Source organism: Pyxicephalus adspersus, chromosome 1, assembly GCF_032062135.1.
Source record: "Pyxicephalus adspersus chromosome 1, UCB_Pads_2.0, whole genome shotgun sequence".
NCBI classification, from domain to species: domain Eukaryota; kingdom Metazoa; phylum Chordata; class Amphibia; order Anura; family Pyxicephalidae; genus Pyxicephalus; species Pyxicephalus adspersus.
In genome coordinates, this window is record NC_092858.1 from 81886564 (window position 1) to 81907064 (window position 20501).

The following is a 20501-nucleotide window of genomic DNA, read 5'->3' on the forward strand; positions in this document are numbered from 1 at the left end:
TGCACTCATGCCACATCATTGAATATTAGGTAGGTGTCCAGATGATCCTAATAAATTCTTTTGATGAGTATATGTAAAGTGCAGAACAGTCAGGAAAATTACTATAGGCGTAAATGTGGGAAATGCTAGTTTCTTGGTAAATGTTATCAATTACCACATTAACCGAATTTAAAGGATATACTTGTTAAAAAAATAAAAAACAAAAACCCTTAATATATTCATGCATACCAGGCAATTTTGCAAATGTACTTTGCCAGTGATTTAATAACTGCCAGGAAAAAAACTATGAGCGTAAAGTTTGCTTTAATTACGTACAGTCTGTCTTCACCCTGCCTTGTCATATTTATCAGTACACATTTAGATTCCCAAAAAAGATCAGACATAGAGCAAAGTACAAGAAAAAAACAAATTCATTATGTATTTCTGATTTGTCACAGATAACCCCTTCACAAAAGTAGTTTGTAAAAAGATTTCTAATTATATTTATATATGAATGTTTATAATGTAATATTATTAAATGAACAGATAACTCCTATTAATCTCACACTGATCGCATCCGATTCATCCAGACTTCTCATTAAGGTCATAAATACTCAACATACAAGTATTTTACAGAAAATTAAAATTATACATTATGATCAAATATGGAAATCCATGTTGAACAGTAACAGTAAAAGTGCCTTCAAATGAGTAATTGGCTCTGCATGAAACAGACATTCTCAATTATTCATTAAATTTTAGAGACATTAAATTAGACTGCAGTTAACACGCACAGATGATATTTCCAGTTTACCATCAAATATTAGCTTCCATTTTATGGCTCATTAGCAGCTCATGTTAGAGTAACATTTAAGGGAATAAATGCAAAGCCATAAATGGGTTGCAAATGCTTTCATTAAAAGGTAATTGCACCGTGTGTGCAACCAAATATAGACTGCTAAAGAATTCCCAAGATCTACAACTTCCAAATCAGTTTGTTTCCAAGCTTTTCATGTTATTTATAACTGTATTTGTCATTTCCACTAGGTACATTGGATATATCTAGAGTCTGTGCAAAAATTAGGAAAATAGGTGACAAACCAATTATTTCACTACTTTGATGCTGTGCGACAACCAAGATAAATTTAACACTGTAACTAAGTCCCTGAACAAGGATATTAATGGATCCCTATGGAGTCTTTTTAAAAGCAGTGATTCTGACATTCAGTAAAACATTCTCTGTTGGAGAAACATTTGCTGCCATTGAAACACATGGACCTGGAAGACCAGGGAATGTTTTAGTGAATGACAGATTCACTGCTTTATAAATAGACCCTGTAGTAATCAATGAGTTCCTTGTTAGGGAAATTTTAGTTATAGGGTATAATAGAGTATATACCGGTAGGTAGTATTTTTGTAATAAAAATTGGTAAGTTAAAAAGATTAAACACAACTTTTCGAAGTACATGATACAGCCTCAATAACATTTTAATGATTGTGTTTAGATCTATTTTATTCACCAAAATAGCATGTTTTGCTTTATTATGTTATTCAAAATATTTATTTTTTTAAATTCAAGAGTGTACAAGAAATGTCAATGTAACTGTCCATAGAATGGCAAAAGCTGGTCTTAAAAATACATCCGTTCAGTAGAGATAGATATCACTGTGAATTAAAGCAGAAGCAAAGTTTAAAAATAAAAAATATCTATATTTCAGAAGGGACAGTCAACTGCTCTTACATAGTAAGTCAGGTTGTAAAAAAGACAAAAGTCCATCAAGTTCAACCACTAGGGAAATGAACATATCCCAGATATAAAACCCTATAAGACATAGTTGGTCCAGACTTTTGCAAAAAAAAAAATACATATACAGTATCAGTTTTATTAAACCAGTTGGTCAACTTGTTTTATTGCCATGTTTGTTTTATTGCATTTTAATATTATATTGTTTATTACATTTTTACCTTTAGTTCTGCTTTAAAGCCAAACTATAACTAAGAATTGTGGGATACCTGACATATCTTGGCATTATAACCTAAACTATGCAAGTAAGTATGTTATACTGCAGAAGGGACATCTCCTGTCCCTTTCTGCAATGACGACTTAGCTGCTTGCAAATTTTCAAATATAGTTTTAAGCAATACATTTTTTAAATTTTAAAAAGTATTGGGAAAGCATATGGCAAGAGAGATGGGAGAAACACATACAAAAGTATTTAGGTGAGAAGATTGGAAAAGCTTCTAAATTAGAAAGGACAGCAAGTGTTCCCAAACCAAGATTATTTGGTAAGAAAGCAGCCATGTGTCTTTGCATAAACCATATCCTGGGAGATACAGTTCTAAAATCCTAATAGCAGACAGCCCTATACCAATCTGTACTCAGTTTCATTGCCAGGGAAAAGTCAGAATGAATGCTGGGGGACATGTTGATGTAAAAAAGCCACACAGCCTCTGCATCAACAATTCACAAAAAAAAAACCTAGCACCATTGAGTATCTGGTAAAATGCTAGTGAGCATCAGCAAACCTGGAATGGATTTCCTAAAAGTCATTTGCTATTAGTTAGCAAATGTTTTCAATCCTGGACCAGATCCATTCCAGGTTTGCTGAATCACCCAGCTTCAATGATGAAAGTGTATTCTCTCCAGCTTTGGAGAGCCTTAATATATCAGGCCCAATGTGTGAAACCCAGCAGCAGCTGGAATACAGGAATAGTAAGTGTTATATGATAAGGGCATCATAATATCTATCAATGCACAAAATACATATTAACATACATGAAGATGTGTGACCTTTACAACTGAGGGAGTATAGTTTGCGCACAACATCAGCATAACTATATTTCATACAAAATATATAGTATGTAATGTATATATATAGTATGGCTGCACACCATTCCTTTGTTCACTTAAAGTACTATGTAATGTAGAGGACAATTATTGTAAATATCCCTTAGTATTACATCATGTTATTTTATGAATTAGGCACTCATCATGTAAAAGTAGAAGTTCAAAATATAAAAAAAAGTAAAAGTTCAACTATACATTTTCCTTTAAAATATTAAAAACTGTCCCTGTCGCTTTCTCGGACTGTTTATCGAGTCATAAGGAAGAATCAGAAATTTTAGTTTGCAGCTTTTTCTATGTTGTTTTTTTTTTGTAGCTTCACGTGTTAAAAACAAATTTAGTTTGCTTCATGCTATTACTGTGTGTCAGGGCAAGTCTTTCGCTTGCAGCAGTGGAATGACACATTCCCATTTTGAACAAGTCTCAATCTGCAAGCTTCATTGCTTTCCTAAGATTAGGGATAAATCAGCTAATGAACATCAAACCATGCTTAAAAGTAAAAGGAACAATAAGCCAAAACACAAGCTGATCCGAGATGTAAAGTCTTTTCCACACAAATATAAGCATAAATATCCTGCCTGCAAAGAATAATTTGCACCTAAACTGTTATGTTCAACTTCAAAATCGTCTATATTGCTATCATCATAAGGCTATGTTCAGAGTAGTGGTAAAAACCAGTGTTTACTGTTCCCAGGCACCAGGCAATTTACAGTAGGTGCCCAGGACCAGTAACAGTGGTAACTGCTAGGCTTTTTCAGGTGTCAGCAAACACTTGTGTGGATGGAGGAAGCAGTGCATTTTTTTTTTATATTTTTAAGCTAATATATAGAATTATGTAGCTTTTGTAAATGGATGGAGTGGTTAACCACGCGGCAACTCTACCACGAGCCAACACCTGAAAAAATAGGTGAATGAAAGAACCCATTTGTCCTATAAAAAGGAGCATCCCCACTTATTCTTTCTAGACAGTTTATTTTCCCTTTTATGCACCAACCAGAAAAAACTGGAACCAAACGTGAAGCAATAACATAGATATGAGATGCATTTTACAAAAGGTAAAGACTTCTTTATTATGGCTTTCTGCAACTTTGGGTCTTTACACCTCTACTCCACATTCCTAAAGCTGGAAAAGCTGGCAAAGAGTTTTGGAGACTGTTATACCCCAAGTCTGTATCACTCTTTGAAAATTTTATAGTTGGACTCCTTGTTAACTCATTTTAAATACATTTCTTGTAACTTGTAATGAAAAAGTATCTGATTAGGCTTTAAACCCCCCCCGGTTTATATCCCACAACAGGTACTATGCAGGTTTAGGCGGGAATTTCTCCGCTTTGTCTGGGGGGGTGACAGCCCTCGTATCGGGTGCTGGGTTTTAAGGTTGCCTAAAGTGCTTGGGGGTATTGCCTTTCCTGACCTTCTATTGTACCACCAGGGTACACATGTGGGACGGTTGATAGACTGGTGCAGAAACGGAGATCTTAAGCCATGGGTAAGGCTTGAGGGAGCCATTGCCAATCTACCGTTAGCAGGGGCCATGTCCCCTCCAGACACACTATCTCCCATTCTCAAGCTGCCGCTCATAGGAACGACCCTCTGTGTTGTGCAGAATTATTTCAGGGTCTCTGGTGTGTGTGCTTACCCTTCGCCACTGTCTCCTATTCTGGGACACCCGGGGTTTCCCCCGGGCGCATCAGATCCTAGGTTGCGTTCATGGAGGGAGCGGGGAATCTTCAGAGCATCTCATTTTTTGAGGGGCACAGAGTGGGCACCTGTCTCAGATTTGACAACTGCTCATGAACTTCCAGAGCTGGGACCATGGCGCAGCTTACAGCTATGTCATTTTCTTCACTCTCTCCCACCGCCATCCAGGTTTGTGCGCCCCCTATCACAGGTGGAGGGGGTGTGTGTGGCCCAAGGCACCATTAGGGGGACTCTCTCTAATGCCTACCAGATGCTATTGACGGATACTGCCCCCTCAACCTCAACTTTACCATTTCTGCGTAAATGGGAAAGTGATCTTCACACCGCATTCTCCCCAGAACAACAGGATCGTCTCCTGTATATGGGTCATAAAGCCGCTCTCAGCAACTCTTACCAGGAATTGAACTATAATTTGCTCACGCGGTGGTACAGAGTGCCGACTGTGTTAGCCAAAATGTATCCGGGAGTAGATGATAGATGCTGGCGTTGTGAAGCGGCTGCTGGCAGCCTGTTTCATATATTCTGGGAGTGCTCTAAGTTGCAATCTTTCTGGTCAGGGATGGCGGCGGTTATTGAAGAATTGACAGAGGTAGATATACGTAACAGCCCGGAGCTAGCCCTTTTACATTTGAATGATTGGTCTAACAAGAAATATCATGCTTCTTTACTCAAACATCTTTTAAATGCTGCTAAGGCCTGTATTCCGGCCCTATGGAAACAATCCTCTCCTCCCACCTTGTCACAATGGTTTAGAAGAGTGAATGACATTATGGCAATGGAAGACCTTATTACCAGCCAGGACGGTAGAACGAATAAATTCCGAAATACTTGGTTCTATTGGATACAATATACCACTACTCAAGCGTACCTTTCAGTATACAGTGCGGCTGATAATGCCGACGATCTGTTTTGAATGCAGGGGATATCATTGAATTATTGCTCTGTGTTCCCTACTGTGTTAAGTCTGGCCTTTACTCAATCTGGCCTGCAATGCCGTGCCCCTCCCCCTCCTCCTTTATTTTGCTTTCTTTCTCTATTTCTTTCTTTGGTTATTTTTGTTAATATTTTGAAAATTGCCTGTGCTCAGTCACTCTGCCTGTTGTTCATAATATGTTTGTGATGCGGAAGATGGTAATACAGTTGGTGATTTGTATGTTTTAATGTTTTATGCCAGTATCTATGACTGTTCACTGAATAAAAATAAAATTATAAAAAAAAAAAAAAGTATCTGATTTGAAGTAAGGTAAAACTTATCTGTCTGGCAATCCAGATCCAAGCCCCTCAGTTCAGCACACCCTGCCTATTCCCATCGACTGTATTGCTTGCAGCAGCAAAGGGGATCTAGCAATTAGCTGCCTGTCCTCTGATTTGTAACTTGCAGCATCCCCGGTCTCCCTTTAGTTGTCCATGTGGCTATCTCAGCATCCCCAGCATATACACTGAGGCTGTGTGTAGCTGAAGAGGATTTTAGAGTATGCTGCAGGCAATGAGTGTATTAGTTCCTGGCTACAATCTTGCCCTGCATTTAGGTACTGGATCTTTATAGCTTCTCAGCTCCAAGGCACTAGATTCAACCTGTTTCCTGACCTTATGATTGTTTACTACCTTTGTCTGTGACCCTGACTCTTCTTTGTCTTTATCTTGTTTCCCTTGTTGGGTGGGCTGACTACCTGCGTTTGGCTTTGTTTCTAGACTTGCCTCTGTTTAAATCTTCTTACTGCATTATCTGTGAATCCAATACTGACCCTGGATTGTCTGATTTCCCATTGTGTCCTGCTCTTATGGGTTCCTGGTGCTCCGTCAGTCCTTTACCAGACACTATCCTTTGAGCACAGAAGTCCTGAGGGCAACTGTGTGCTGGGACAGCACAACTAGCCTCCCCAGGCCAAGGGGGGGCTTGAATTTGGTGAAGAGTGTGGGGTTAGATTGGGAAATAGGAATCTGGTGAGTACTGGTGCTGTACCAGGGCCTTACATTTGTTCAGTCTTTATTTTACCCATTGCTGGGAGACTTCATGCTGCATGACTTTGTACAATTTTTTTATTAGTTTATTTACCACTTATGTTAGGAAAAAATACATTTTATCTTAAAAAAAAAACTCAAGAAAGTAGTTACCTGAAGGAAGAAAAGGTGTTGGGTTATTTCTTGAAAAAGTTCATCAGCCACGTTTTCAGGGTAAAATTTTGCCAGAAAACGAAACCTTATGGGATCTTCTTTGGGGACTTGCTGCTGTAAAATCTGCGATTTTGAAAAAAGTTAAAAAAATTGTGACATGTTTATTGTATGATTTGACTACAGTTAGTACTCATTATACACTCTATGAAGCATTCAACGAGATTTTAATATTTATATAGTTAGTACCCGGATTTTCATATATTGTAACCTTTCTTTGCACCTAAATGTAAAAAATATGAATGGTATAAGTTTGGCTTTCACATAAGATGAAAATATTTAAAAGCTAAAATTTTCACTTTGACCATAAACTTTTGTGATCACAATCATTTTAAGGGGGATCTTAGCTCCATCTTTTTTTGTACTTCTAGGTAACGTGGGAAACAGTAGAATGTCTGGATGGTTGTTGCCTCCTGTCAATTTTTGCCTGTATCCCACTGGTAAGATTCAATGTCTTACTCACTGTTGTCACTTTGTCACAGAAAATGGGGGAACAATGTCACCAAAACTGAAAGTAAATAGATGTCACCAGAATTGTAAATAAATCTCCAAATGGGGACACCTGTGCAGAGAAGACACATAAAATATCCTGACAGAGGTTCTAATCCTTCCCAGCTCTATAAATAAATAGAATAATGATTTAAGAACTGCAGCTTTGCAGCTTTAAGCTATTCACTCTTATAATGTAGCATGACATTTTTAGTGTGCATGGAAACAAAAATTTGCTTTAAACTTGACTTTAAATTCACCACTAAGTAACAGGCAAATGAGTGAAAATGTATGCTTCTAGTCAAAGACGCAGTACAAAGTTCAGAAAATGCAAATTATGTGATAAGCTACCATAAAATCAGCAGACTATGCCAGACATCTAACAATGATGACAGTAATACTAATGACTTTGTATATGAATAATGGAAATCCTGTAATAGACTGACTTACATTGCAAGTACTCCTTTAGGAACATTTTAGGAACATGTAGGAATCTGAAATTTAGGGCCTGTTCATTAAGCCAGTGCAAGTATGAAATTTTGCATTTTGCAGTAACTCATAGCAATCTGATTTTACAGCACTGGTATGGATATACATTAAAAGATAAACTGAAAAATGTTTTTTTAGGTTTCTGAATGTTCACATTACAATTGTATTTTCATTGTTCTCTTGAATAAAACCTGTAGCTCACTGTTACCCAAGAATGATTGTTAGTTCAGTAATATTTTTTAATTTATATTCATGTGATAAGTATGCTATTTATATACATTTATATACTCTTTTTTATACACATATAAAACATTGAGATCTCAGTTTGTATTGCTAAATTATTGATGTTCTACTCTCACAATTCAGTTTTAGATAAACTACCTGTCTCTTGCTTCGTGAGCACACGCAAAAAAGATTGCTGACAATTCCACCTTTAAAGACATTATTCGTAAACGCAAGTTGGCATTTATAAATTCAGTACTTCAGTCCTTTCAACCATTTATAATATCATGTAGTCAAATGTAAATGATGTGGATGTGAAATGGAATAGAATTTTAAACTATAAAATATGGAGTTTATGTTTATTTACAGCCTGTGTTTTCTAACCTAACAGAGAAGAATCTTTTTTCGAAGCATAATAATGTTTGTGCAAAGTATACATAAGGATGACACTATCACACCATCTAGTAGGAAAGAAAATTATGCATGTAGTAAATTAGACATAGGTATAAAGATGATGAATCCGTGCAGCACTTGCAACTTGCAGAGATGTACACATCATGATATTGGATATAGCATGCAAATTCAATGTTACTTGTATGTAAGTGCCTGCAAAACAACTACTACCAACCATGCAATCACAAGCTTTTCTAAACACAAACTTAATACAATCCAAACAGGTGAAGTTACATAGTACAACTCACTAATGTACCCAACCCTTAAACAAATAATGTTCCTGAAGTCTGACCTTTTTTTCCAACTTTAACCAGGTGTCAGTTCCACTTGCCACAAACTGAAGGCCAAAGAACCAAGTTTCTCTCAATGCCAAGTTTCTGCACACCAAATCAAAGAGGTCTTTTCCCTTCCAGTCCATCTGCAAAAAGAGTTACATTATTTAATTGCATAAATCATTTGGTTTAATATAGGGTGATATATGAAAGAATAAAATTATTTTGATTAACAGCATGTCTAATGAATGCATACCAAATAAATATAGCGGTTATTATTATGCAATAATGCATTAAAAAGTAGCAGAACTGACCACATAACCTCAGTTCACAAAAACACTGCATTAAAAAAACACATTAGTCCTGATTTATCAAAGTTCTCCAAGACAGGAGAAGATAGAACCTGGGTGATCCAGCAAAGCTGGAATGGATTTCCTAAAATCATTTACTATTAATTGGCAAATATTTTCAGTCCTGGACCAGATTCATTCCAGGTTTGCTGGATCACGCAGTTTCTCCCATGATAGTCTATATTCTCCAGTCTTGGAGAGCTTTAATAAATTAAGCCAATTGCAGGCTTCCCATGGCTCTAATTCTGCTAATACACATAATGAAAAGTAACCAGTCATTTCAAGATGTAATTGATTCAAACAAGAAAGTTCTATTAAGAAAAGTAAAAATGGCACTGATTTGGGCCATCATACTTTTTAATAAAAAGTCTTTTGTTACCAACGTGTTCAGGCTGCACTACGGAGGATCACTGCATATAGCAGTCAGAGATAATATTAACAGAAAAATGTTGGCTTTTTTATATATTTTATTATAGATTTTACATCTAAACATTGACACTAAATTCACATTGTTACTGTATGTGTTAGTTGCAGCACACATATAAGTGTAAATGGGTCCAAATAGTTTCCCCTTCATATCATGAATATATGAATTCATAGGAATGAACAGGATTTCTACTTTTTCTGCTGCAACAATCTATCCATATTTATAAGTTCTTCTGCATAAACACAGACAAGGGTGAATAGACCCTTAGGCTGGATTCACATTAATACACACAGTAACGCACATTAAAAACAATGTTTTCTGTGTTCTCATTAATATCCCCCAAATTTTTATTTAATGCAAATAGAATCCTGATGTACTTTAACAGTAAACAAATGCACCTGCTCTACTGTGAACCACAAATGTAAATGTTATGTGTTGCGTCAATGCCCAAAAGTAATAAACGTGCTTTATTTATGTGATTTGAGGCCTGTGAATGGGCCATTTAACATGAATAGACATTGGTAAGAATCAACCTTATAGTGTGCCTTTTTTAATTTTATTCAAATCTCAGTTAAGAAAGTAAACACAGTGATACTTGGGCTAACCAGTGACTCTGCTAATAAATTGTTTGGCTATCGAAAAATGTTTCTGCCTTGGCCGAGGTATCACTGTACTGAAAGTGCACATTCCCTGAATAAAAATGGAACCATCATTCATTTATTTTATCTGATACCGGCAAAGTCAGCTTTGCATCTATTAGCATATTTTAATGACACATGGATGGGAAATAGTGGTCAGTAGGATTCAACTGCACACATACCTTATTAAAAAGTAATATATATTTATATATGTGTGCATTAAAGATATAGCAAGCACTGAGTTGAGTAGTAGGATGAGAAGCACAGTGGAAATGACTGTGCAAGAACATAATATTCAAGTCTGATCATGTGTACCATCCCTACAAAACAGGTAAGAGTGTATTGCTTTTCCTGTGTCATAACACTATACTATTATTCTGGCAAACAAAGAATATTGTAATACTGTGTAATATGTCTTTGCATTTGTGATCTAGCCTGTCATGCCTTGAAGGCCTGATTACTGTACCAGCATGTTTTAACAGGTTTTACTGTAATATGAAATACAGACATAAAAACATGAGAAATACTCATAGAAAGTTGTGAATGTAAACACTTAATTGCAACATTAATGTTTTAAGAAAGTGACTGTTGACACATAACTAATACCTGTGCATCCAACTGTATGATGCAAAAACTTATTTATTTTGTCTAGCCTTTTTTCTTTTTGTTATCAGTTAATCTTATAATGACTTTTAGTTCAATAATTGACTATGCTAGATTCAATATAAAATCTGTTGGTTCAGTTTTAAAAATCTTTTTATATAATATTCATATCGATATGATAGAAAAATAAAAAAAAACAATTTTTGTGCTATTTACTAGAGATGTATAGGAATCCTCTGAAGGAGGCCTTATACTATTTGTTGTTATAAAGGCAGCTTTTCCCCCATATACCCCATCTTTATTGTTGCTCCTAACCTCCAAGGGGTTTATTGATACATTTTCACCAAGCTTTTACCTATTCACAGATTTTACTTTGCATTCAATTAGAAAAATGTGAAAAACACAGGTAAAAGCCCACATTATGTTTAAGCACTGTTTGAATCCTGGATGAAAACATATAAATATATCTCTGATAGTCCCATTACCACATTAATGTCAAAATTTATGTTGAAATTCTCATATAGTGACATGTTCTTAGAAGAACCGCTAAAGCAAAGTCCAGACTTCGCTATTTTATCTGCATATAATGTTGCATGCTTTACTAAGATTTGGAGATGTGTATGAAAGCTCTAATATTTCTCTGCTTGTTTATAGTGCAAAGGCTGTTAGAATGGCATGTCTTCCCTAAGGGTGGACAGTTTATATGTAAGTGTTTTTACATGAGCACCAGTCATCGATACACACAAATGCTAAATGAAGGTCTTTAGGTTAATTTAAGCATGAAGTGTTATAGGAGAATTAACAGCGTAAGAAATTATAGGAGCAACCAAAGAGAACGGCCTGGAACTGATGAGCAAAGAGAGGCTGGAAAAGGCAGTCATGACCAGGGGGCTAGGGGAAGCATAGAGGTGCAGAATAGAAGTTGTGATAGGGCAAAGAGAGAGAGTCGAAAGGAAAGGGCGAAAGTTTGAAACAAGGTAGAAACAGGAAAGGGTTAGAAAGGAGAGGAAGGAGGAAGTAAGGGGGAGTAAAAGGAGCGATCTTCCCTCCTGCCCGCCATTGTTGCAGTGGGATATTGAATGTGGATAGCGGTTGGGGGTCCTTGGAGGGCATCTGTAAACAGGTGTGGCAGAGGGGAGAACCATCATGGGTGTGGGATCTGCAAAAAGTTTATGGTTATTTGGGACTACCTTTAAGGTGATTTTAAGGAGGGGCTGAGGGTAGTGTACTCATTCTCAAGCCTGTGGGGCTTTGTGGCTGAGAACATGGTGGGTAAGCGGTGTCTCCAAGGGCGGAAAGGAGTAGTAGTTGTTAAAAGGGGTACATGTAAAGTAAAAGGTTAAGAAGTTCAGAAAAGAGTAATTTGTTATTGATATACATGAGTATTTATTGTTATTTATTTTTGTTCTTATTTATTGTTATTTATTGTTAAAGTGTTTAGGTTATTAGTTTCAAAAGATTTGGTTGTTGTAAATGTTTTAAAGTTAATTTGTGTTAATAAAGCGGCCTTACGGCCATTTTCCCACAACAGGCGAGTGGTGTCATGGTGATGGGAAAATTAAGGGGGAAGGTAAGTGAGAAGGTAGCATAGGAGGGGTTGGGTAATTATGTGGCGAACATCTTATCTACATGTAATAACTAGTTTTGAAATAGGGGATTTCCCTCAGTTTGTTGACATATCAGCTGCCAGAAATAAAGCATTTTTCTATTGTTATTTAATCAGTCACTGGCAGTGTTCCTGGTCTGTTTGTGCTACAATTAGACGCTTATCTCCTTCTTTCTATTCATCAAAGAAACATTACAGCGGATATCTAAGTCCAACAACTTTAACCTCTATGGAAAATTGATGCCAAATGAGCTTTTTTAAAAAGGATCTTGATTCTAAAAGTAATATTGGCATGGCAAATTTTTAGGAACAGAGGGGCAATTTGGACTCTACTACTACTTTAATGTTGTCGCAATAACTGAATGGGCCTGATTTATCAAAGCTGTACAAGGCTGGAGAGGATACACTTTGATCAGTAAAGCTGGGAGATTCAGCATCTGGAATAGATTTCTTCAAAGCCATTTGCTATTTGCTAGTTTTCTGTTTTGAATCCTGGACTAAATTCATTCCAGGTTTGCTGGTATAAATACACTGATGAAAGTGTTTCCTCTCCAGCCTGGGAGAGTCTTAATAAATCAGGGCCAATGCGTAAAGTAGGTTGCTTATATGCAAACTATCTGATCTTCTAAGCCAGACTACCAGAATCATGTGCTGTTTATTTTTTAGGATCATTCAGAGTAAATAGAAGTCATACTTTATCTGTGCCCAGCACAGCTAGTAGCCACTGCTTCATTTTTATTATGTCTTTGTAAGGCGTGTAACAAAGCTTTTAAAACAAACAAACTTTAAAAACAAACCTCACAACTGAATTCCATTTCAGCTTCCATTGTCTTAACTTTAACCTTAAATGTCTTCTGCTGCTTTTTCTTCTTTAAGCCCCGGATAGACATTGCTGATGATGCAGAGTGTATCCTAGTGAAGGAATAAAATAAATAATATTACAGCAATCTGCAGCACTTAAATATTTTACATTTATACATGGCAGAACCCGGACTGACTGGGAGAGGGCAAGCAGTGCCAGCCAATCAGGCTTTACTGCATTCCTCAGTGCTAAAGCTGTAAACATGTTTACAGGAGGGTGGTGGCACTACTGTATTTCCTAACAGTCAGAGAGAAGATGCAGTATAGTGGATGTGCCTGAATTAAAAAAAAATCAAAATCAAACAAATTTCATGTCAAGTGTTTGCATATCTCTGTGCTCATTGCTTTGTAATTTGTTACCTGGTCAGAGTTTGGTTTTGATTGTCAATTTTCTAGTATTTTGAATTTGGACAGCCATAGGAAATCATACAGCTGCCTATGTTGGCTATGGCCTACATTTTTTGGCTATGATAAGTAAAACTTTGGCTTTATGTTTTTCACCAAATGATAAAACTGTCAGAAGTAGAGGGCATGTACTGTATGCACACACCCTGTTACTTTCTGCTTAGTGATAGGCTTAGTATGATCATTGTAATGGGTTGTGAGAAACTAGAATACACGCACATAAAGCCAGCAGTTAAATTTGGTAACATTTTGTTTCAAGGCAAAATAAAATTTTAAAATGTTTTTCACTTTAAACTAGTTTATACAGTTGTAATATTTTTTTATTTGAAAACAGTTTTAAAATGCAATTGAACATTACACTGGTGTCACAGAGCATTATAAGTTTTTTTGGAGAGATTGTCTCTTTCAGGTTAACAGTTTGTAGCGAGAGGTTGATGGGGCTCTTGTGCATTCACCATGTCTGTCTTTTTAACAGACCGTAAATGTAAGCAAAGAAATCTAACTATATATGTATATATATATATATATATATATATATATATATATATATATATATATATATATATATATATATATATATATATATATATATATACTTGTATGCATTTAGCATAGTAAATTTGATGATCATATATGCAAAACACTATACATTTATTTTTAGAAGCCTTTTTAAAAAAAGGTTTTCACAAATTAGAAGTATGTTTATGATTCTACTAGCACTAAAACTGGTGAAATCATTATGCTGCATTATTAAACATTTCAGCAGTGTCCTAGCAATGAATCACAGAATAAAATCAATGCCACTTAATCATCAATGAAGCATGAATCCTGCATTCATTTTACTCACCCTCCCTTTGTTTATGGCCAGTAAGTCCAGTTAATCACTTTGAGCACCACTTGCTCATGCCCTATATATTTTGGCATTGATTTGTCTGCAACATTTTAGCATTGCAGACAGAATTTTTACTAAATAAATACTTTAGAACGTAGTTTGCCCATTCTTTTTTCATGTTGTGTAAACAGTAACTTTTTATATTTTTTTTGTACAAATGTATCATCTTTGAATCATATATTTACATCTTTTCTGTTACTTTTAATTTTAGAAAGGAGTAACCCATGCTGAAAAAATGTGTAAACTTTATAATAGAGCATGACCTGTTTTTGATCACTAGTAATTGAGATAGGCCATGCCAGTGGATTTGGATGTGGCTCACATCTTGGAAGGCTACCATCCTCATAAGATCAGTGTTGATGCTATATGCTACAGGCCTGAATCCAAACTGATGCCATATGTACACTTCTATGATAAAGCCAAACACAGTAGCATGCACTAATGAATCAGAGTAATACTGTTTATAAACTGTGGGCAGTGAAAAATACTTTTGCTGTGGTTGGAAAAGAAAAATATTTTATTTGCATTTACATCTATTCTTAATAAAAATAATTGCACATTTAAACATTTGTGTTGCAATAGCAATCTGTAAAACATAGTAATGCAATGCATAGTAATACTCTAGGCTGGTGCATGGAAATGCCATTTAATTTAATGTTTCTTCAAATCTATGCATTGGCAGCCTATTCAAAATTAGTAGGCACCACAAAGCATCCAACTAGTCTGAATGGGCCTTCAATGACAACAATACCTAAATCATACTATTATACTATTACTATACTAGTATGTTTATTATGTTAGATCAGATTTCTAACAAAGATAATCCATTAAAAAACAAATGTCCAAGAAACCTGTTACATGTGATGCAATATTACAGTGAACAGTAATTAATGAGAATAGTTGAAAAATCATTTTTGCTAATCATTAGTAAAAAAATCAGCGGTCTTGATGATTTTGCAGAATGCAGCATATAAGCACGTATTTGGTTATTTGCAATATGTTTCTACGTAGCATGCTTTTTTGTATAACGTTATACCATTTATCTGGACATAGACTCTGTTTAGGTATGTTGCTTTTTAAATTGCTTTTAAGATTAAATTTTAGACTCCCAGCCTTTTGTTGGTGACATGTTACATTTAAACATGGCAGAGGAATCCAGACATTTCACTGAGAACATACATTCATTTTATTTATCAATGGTAATAAAATATTCTATAGTATTTTGTTCTGAAATATAGTTTCTGTATAAATGTTTATTTTAGAATAAATATTAAGTAATAAATGATGTGATCAAACATAAAGGGCTAAACGTTACTTGTAATAGTTTGGTCGATAAATTTTATGTACAACAGTTTTACACTTTAGGTAAATATGAAAAAGAGAATATAATCATTATGAGATTTGATGCTTAAGTTAGACACTTTTAACACATTTATTTTTTATATTTTATCTACTACTTTATATTATGCTTCCCTCCTGCAACTATGGATAAATCTGTGATTCATAAATCAAATTGATTCATACTTTTCTTACCTTTAGGGTAAGTATCTGATCCCATCTGATACTTTTCAGTAAGCATTTCCTTCCTTAATACAGCAGTTCATATACACAGACACTATTATCTGATCTATAGCACACAAGTCCATTGAACAGTATACACGTCAGCAAAATTCATAAATATATATTTCCTTGTGATAAATGTGTTACCTTACCAGCTTTCAGAACTTTAAATGTCTTGATGTTAATAAACAGAACATATTTAGATGAGGCAGATGTGTTTTCTTCCTTCCAGTAAGTAGTATTTGAAAAGTTCAGGCCCCAGCTTTCTGCTGTAATCTGAATAAAGTGCACAAACAACCAAGTAAAAATGAATTGAGCTGTCCTGTTCTTGAAGTTGCCCAGAGTAAAAAGAAATCTTGTTGCCAAAGAGTCATTTCTGCAGTTTTCTTGTCATCACAGCGTGTTATACATTCCAGCTATTAGAACTATCATGTAGAAAAATAAGTCAGTAATTCTATCCGTCTGTATTCCGTACTGCCAATAATACTCTGCGCGTTCTCTCCTACAGGTATATGGGAGTGTAAAAGGAAGACAGGCAGAGCTGTAATCCGGGCACAGGTAAAGCCCATAATGGCAGGTGTGTCAACCAATGAGACAGCATACAGGAATGTGTATTACCTAAAGGAATGATAGGTGAGTCACACTGAAATGTTGGAGAATGCTTCCCTCAGCAGGTAGAAGTTTAACATCCAAAAGATTTTCTGTGTCACCATGTTGTGTTTGCAACATTTGTCATTTACATTCCTACATCAAATTGTATTGGCTGTAAACACAGTCAGCATCAACTATAAAAGCTGTTTAATTAGCATTGTACCACTTACAATAATTGTACTTTTATTGCAACCTATACCTCTTAATGCACTTGCTGTATCATCATTTTAAAATTACATATTAAGATACAGTAGACCCCCGTTTATCGCGTGGGTTACTTTCCAAAACCACCCGCAATAAACGAAAATCTGCTAAATAAAGGTACCACCCCCATATGCTTTTTGTGTCTCCTTTGCAGGTCGAAAAAACATTGTGATGGACAATTGCTGGCCTTCCTTCTTCATAGGATGGTTTTGTATGATTCCATTGCAACATTAATCGCATTCTTGAACTGCAACGAGCGAACCATAGAGGGATCCCATGCTTCAGCCATTCCCTGCAGTTCTTTTGCAGCTTTTGCCATCGTTGCAAGTCTTTCTAGCGAGAGGCCTTCGTCGTCGTCCTCCTGCAATGGATCACCTTGTTCCTCTTCTTCCTCGCTTGCAGATTTTGTAAGCTTAGCCAAATCCTCATCTATGAGTGAGGCAGAGTGGGCATCGATGAGGTCATTCACGTCGTCTTGTGTCATGTCATTGAATCCTTCTCCTCCTAAAATCTTCACCAGCTTGACCGCCTTATCAATTGCTGATTGATGAACTTCTTCCGGGGAGAAGCCCTTGTAATTATGGACACATTTTGGTCACAGCTTCTTCCAACATGCATTTAACATTTCCGGTTTCATGTCCCGTAGAACCTTTTGTATAACTTGAAGACAAAATTTGATGGTGAATTTATGCCAAAACTGAAAAATTATTGTGGGAATCCATGGCCTCAACGAGGTGCTGCATAGTGTTACGAGTATAAAGTGCCCTAAAGGCGCGATTGATGCCTTGATTAAAAGGTTGAATGAGGGATGTTGTGTTTGCTGGCAGGAACTCAATTTGTACTCCCTCATAGGATAAATCTAGTGGGTGGCCTCTAGTGTTGTCCATCATAAGGAATACTTTGAAAGGCAGCCATTTTTGCTGAGGTACATATTGGCTTGAGGGATGAAACATTGGTGCAACCAATTGGATAGAAGGGCTTTCGTGATCCAGGCCTTAAAGTTGTGCATCCAGTGAACTGGCAGCAGGTTTTTATTTTTTCTTTTCAGGGCCCTGGGGTTAGCAGATTTATAAATGAATGCTGGCTTCATCAGGAACCCAGCAGCATTTCCACACATTATCAAGGTCACTCGATCCTTCTGGGCTTTGAATCCGGGGCTCAGGCTTCCTCCTTCATTATAAAAGTCCTGGATGGCATATTCTTCCAGAACAATACAGTCTTATCCATGTTGAAGTCTTGTTCTGGCTGATACCCTTTCTCTTCTGTGATCGCCTTGAATACCTCAGGGTACTGCTTGGCTGCTTCTACATCTGCTGATGCTGCTTCTACATCTGCTGATGCTGCTTCTCCATGCAGCAGTACACTCTTGAGCTTGAATCTCTTTTGAAATCTATAAAACCAGCCTTTGCTGGCTTTAAATACAATGGGTTTTTCTGATGCTGTTGATGATCCTAGTTGGGGGTCATCCTGGTTGTCTATTTGGGCACATGCTTCCCAGGTAAATTGCTCATAGAGTTGCCTTGCCTTCTCCATGATGGCATTGGTGTCCAATGGAAAGTTCTTCTTCCTGCAATCAGTAATCCGGTGCCGATTCCATCGGTAAGTAAGTCGGTGCCGATTCCATCCTCACAATATACTTGTTGCGTGCAGTCACCGTCCTTTTTGCATTTTGAATGTATCTGACTGATAGTGTACTCATGATGTTGGCTTCATCCTTCTTGATTTAGTGTATAGTAGACTCGTTTAGGCCTTAACGGCAGGCAACAGCAGCATAACTTTTTTTTTCTTGAAGCATATCTAGCAACTTAACCTTCTCGTGGATTGTCAGATACTTCCTCGGGTGCTTAGGTTCCTTGCCAGATGCCTTAGAAGGTGCAGAGCTTTTAGGCAACATAATACGGCACAAAAACATAGTACAGCAATGTGTGAATAACGGGGATGCTAGGAAAATTCTGCTTCACTTTTCCCAACTGCATGTGATTGGCTGCTGGCCACTCATGCAGTCGCGCCAATCAGAATGCGCCATTCATTTATTGAGTGAGGCATTCCAAATGGCCGGACTGGTTCCTCCTCTCATCACGTGCTTTACCACCGCAGTCAGCTGTGATTGATGAATGAAGGAAAGCACAGCGTGGCGCAGCTCACTCATCCTCTTCACTCTATAAACTAGAATGGTGCTGTGTGGACAGTATTCATTCATTTATCTGTCACTGGAAATGATCACAAAGGATTGTTTACAACAAAATTCTCTAACTTCCATCATAAAACTGTACAGCCTTTAGACAATGTTTTGTTAAGACACACCAGTCTGTCATAAACCGGAGGAACAGTAGGATTTATCTATTATAGAGCACTACAAAACAGGACTGTAGTATAATGCACAATTATGGCTGCTCCTATTTATGTAAAAACATTGCTAATGTGTATTAAAGAAATCACATTTATCTAAAGGAGAGTTATATATTGTAGGTAAATAGAAAAAACAATCCCTGTAAATCAAGTAATTATAATAAGAGGCAATATCTTTATTCTTGGGACTGGAAGCCTGGCGCCGGTGGATCTCAATGACAGGCTCCAAGTGAGGAATCTGCATCTCTGCCAACAGTAATTTAACACCAAATGCCTAAATTTTACTGTTGAATGCTTGACTTCCCTTCAGCATAACGTAAACATAACCTGCCTAATAACATTAAATCCTTGTCTGTGCTAATATTAAACCTAACCCTAAAGTTAGCACTTTCTCTTACTAAAGTGTGCCTCTAACACCACTTTCTCTTTTACCAGATTACAGATTACAAATAGCAAAAAGCAAAGCAAAAATAAAGCTAGTACTAGTAGTTAATTATTCAGATTCAATGGGACTTATTCCAACAATTTAAAATCATGTTTCTGATTATCCAGTCTAAATAGGTGCCAAGAATAAACCCCAGCAGATGCTGATTGTCCAAGAGCATGGTAGTTTGTAAAACCATCCTGTTCTAGTTCTGTAATCCAGTCACCAGGAAGTATGTGACACATCTAATCCCTAATTCAGTGTGCCACATTGCAGTAGCTTCTGACACAGAATGACCTCTCTATAGGACTAAATGCACTGATCTGGTGGAGATGATTCTGAAAATCATTTGTATGACCCTGACAAATTATCATTGCTGAAATCTTACTAGATTAGGAACAGGTGGGTATAAGGCTTTGGAGAGAAGTATAGTTATTTAAATAACTATAAATGTTAAAGCTTTCCCCTAGCTGAAACTTTTTTAGGCATTAAGAGAGGGGCTACAGACAATAATAACAAAAAAAAAAAAAAAAAAAAAACTCAAACGGTGAAAGAATGTAAAACCTTACAGAAGATGTAACTTTTCACAGCTCCGTCTAAAGACTAAAATTAAAATTTGCTCAGGCCAGAGGGGCATTAAGGTTATATTAATTGGAGTGATAATAAGAAGGCTAGAAAGCCATAGCCCCTCAGCTGTAAAATTGAAATGTATTTAAAAAAAATGCTAAGTGCTTTCAAAATTGTTTTTAATCAGTGGTTATGTGACATCTATCACTGCAGAATGGTAGGCATGGTCCTAATATACACCCAGTGCTGGGACATTCCTTCTAAGATTGACAGTCTCCAGGAACCACTCTTAATGGGGCTTTAAAGGGCTGGAGGGGATCACTGCTGATCTAAGTGTATCTC

General features: G+C 36.5%; 1 protein-coding gene across 1 annotated transcript in view; it reads right to left on the reverse strand.

The window, feature by feature from the left end:
• Positions 1 to 16499, reverse strand: part of LOC140333954 (merlin-like) — a 37167-nt gene extending 20668 nt beyond the window's left edge. Inside the window, exons 1-4 of the mRNA XM_072415997.1 lie at positions 16117 to 16499; positions 13044 to 13158; positions 8643 to 8768; positions 6641 to 6763 (exon numbers count right to left, since the gene is read on the reverse strand). Of these exons, the coding sequence (XP_072272098.1) occupies positions 6641 to 6763; positions 8643 to 8768; positions 13044 to 13136 (342 nt within the window). The 5' untranslated portion in view covers positions 13137 to 13158; positions 16117 to 16499. The remainder of the gene's footprint in view (positions 1 to 6640; positions 6764 to 8642; positions 8769 to 13043; positions 13159 to 16116) is intronic.
• Between the last annotated feature and the right edge of the window lie 4002 nt (positions 16500 to 20501).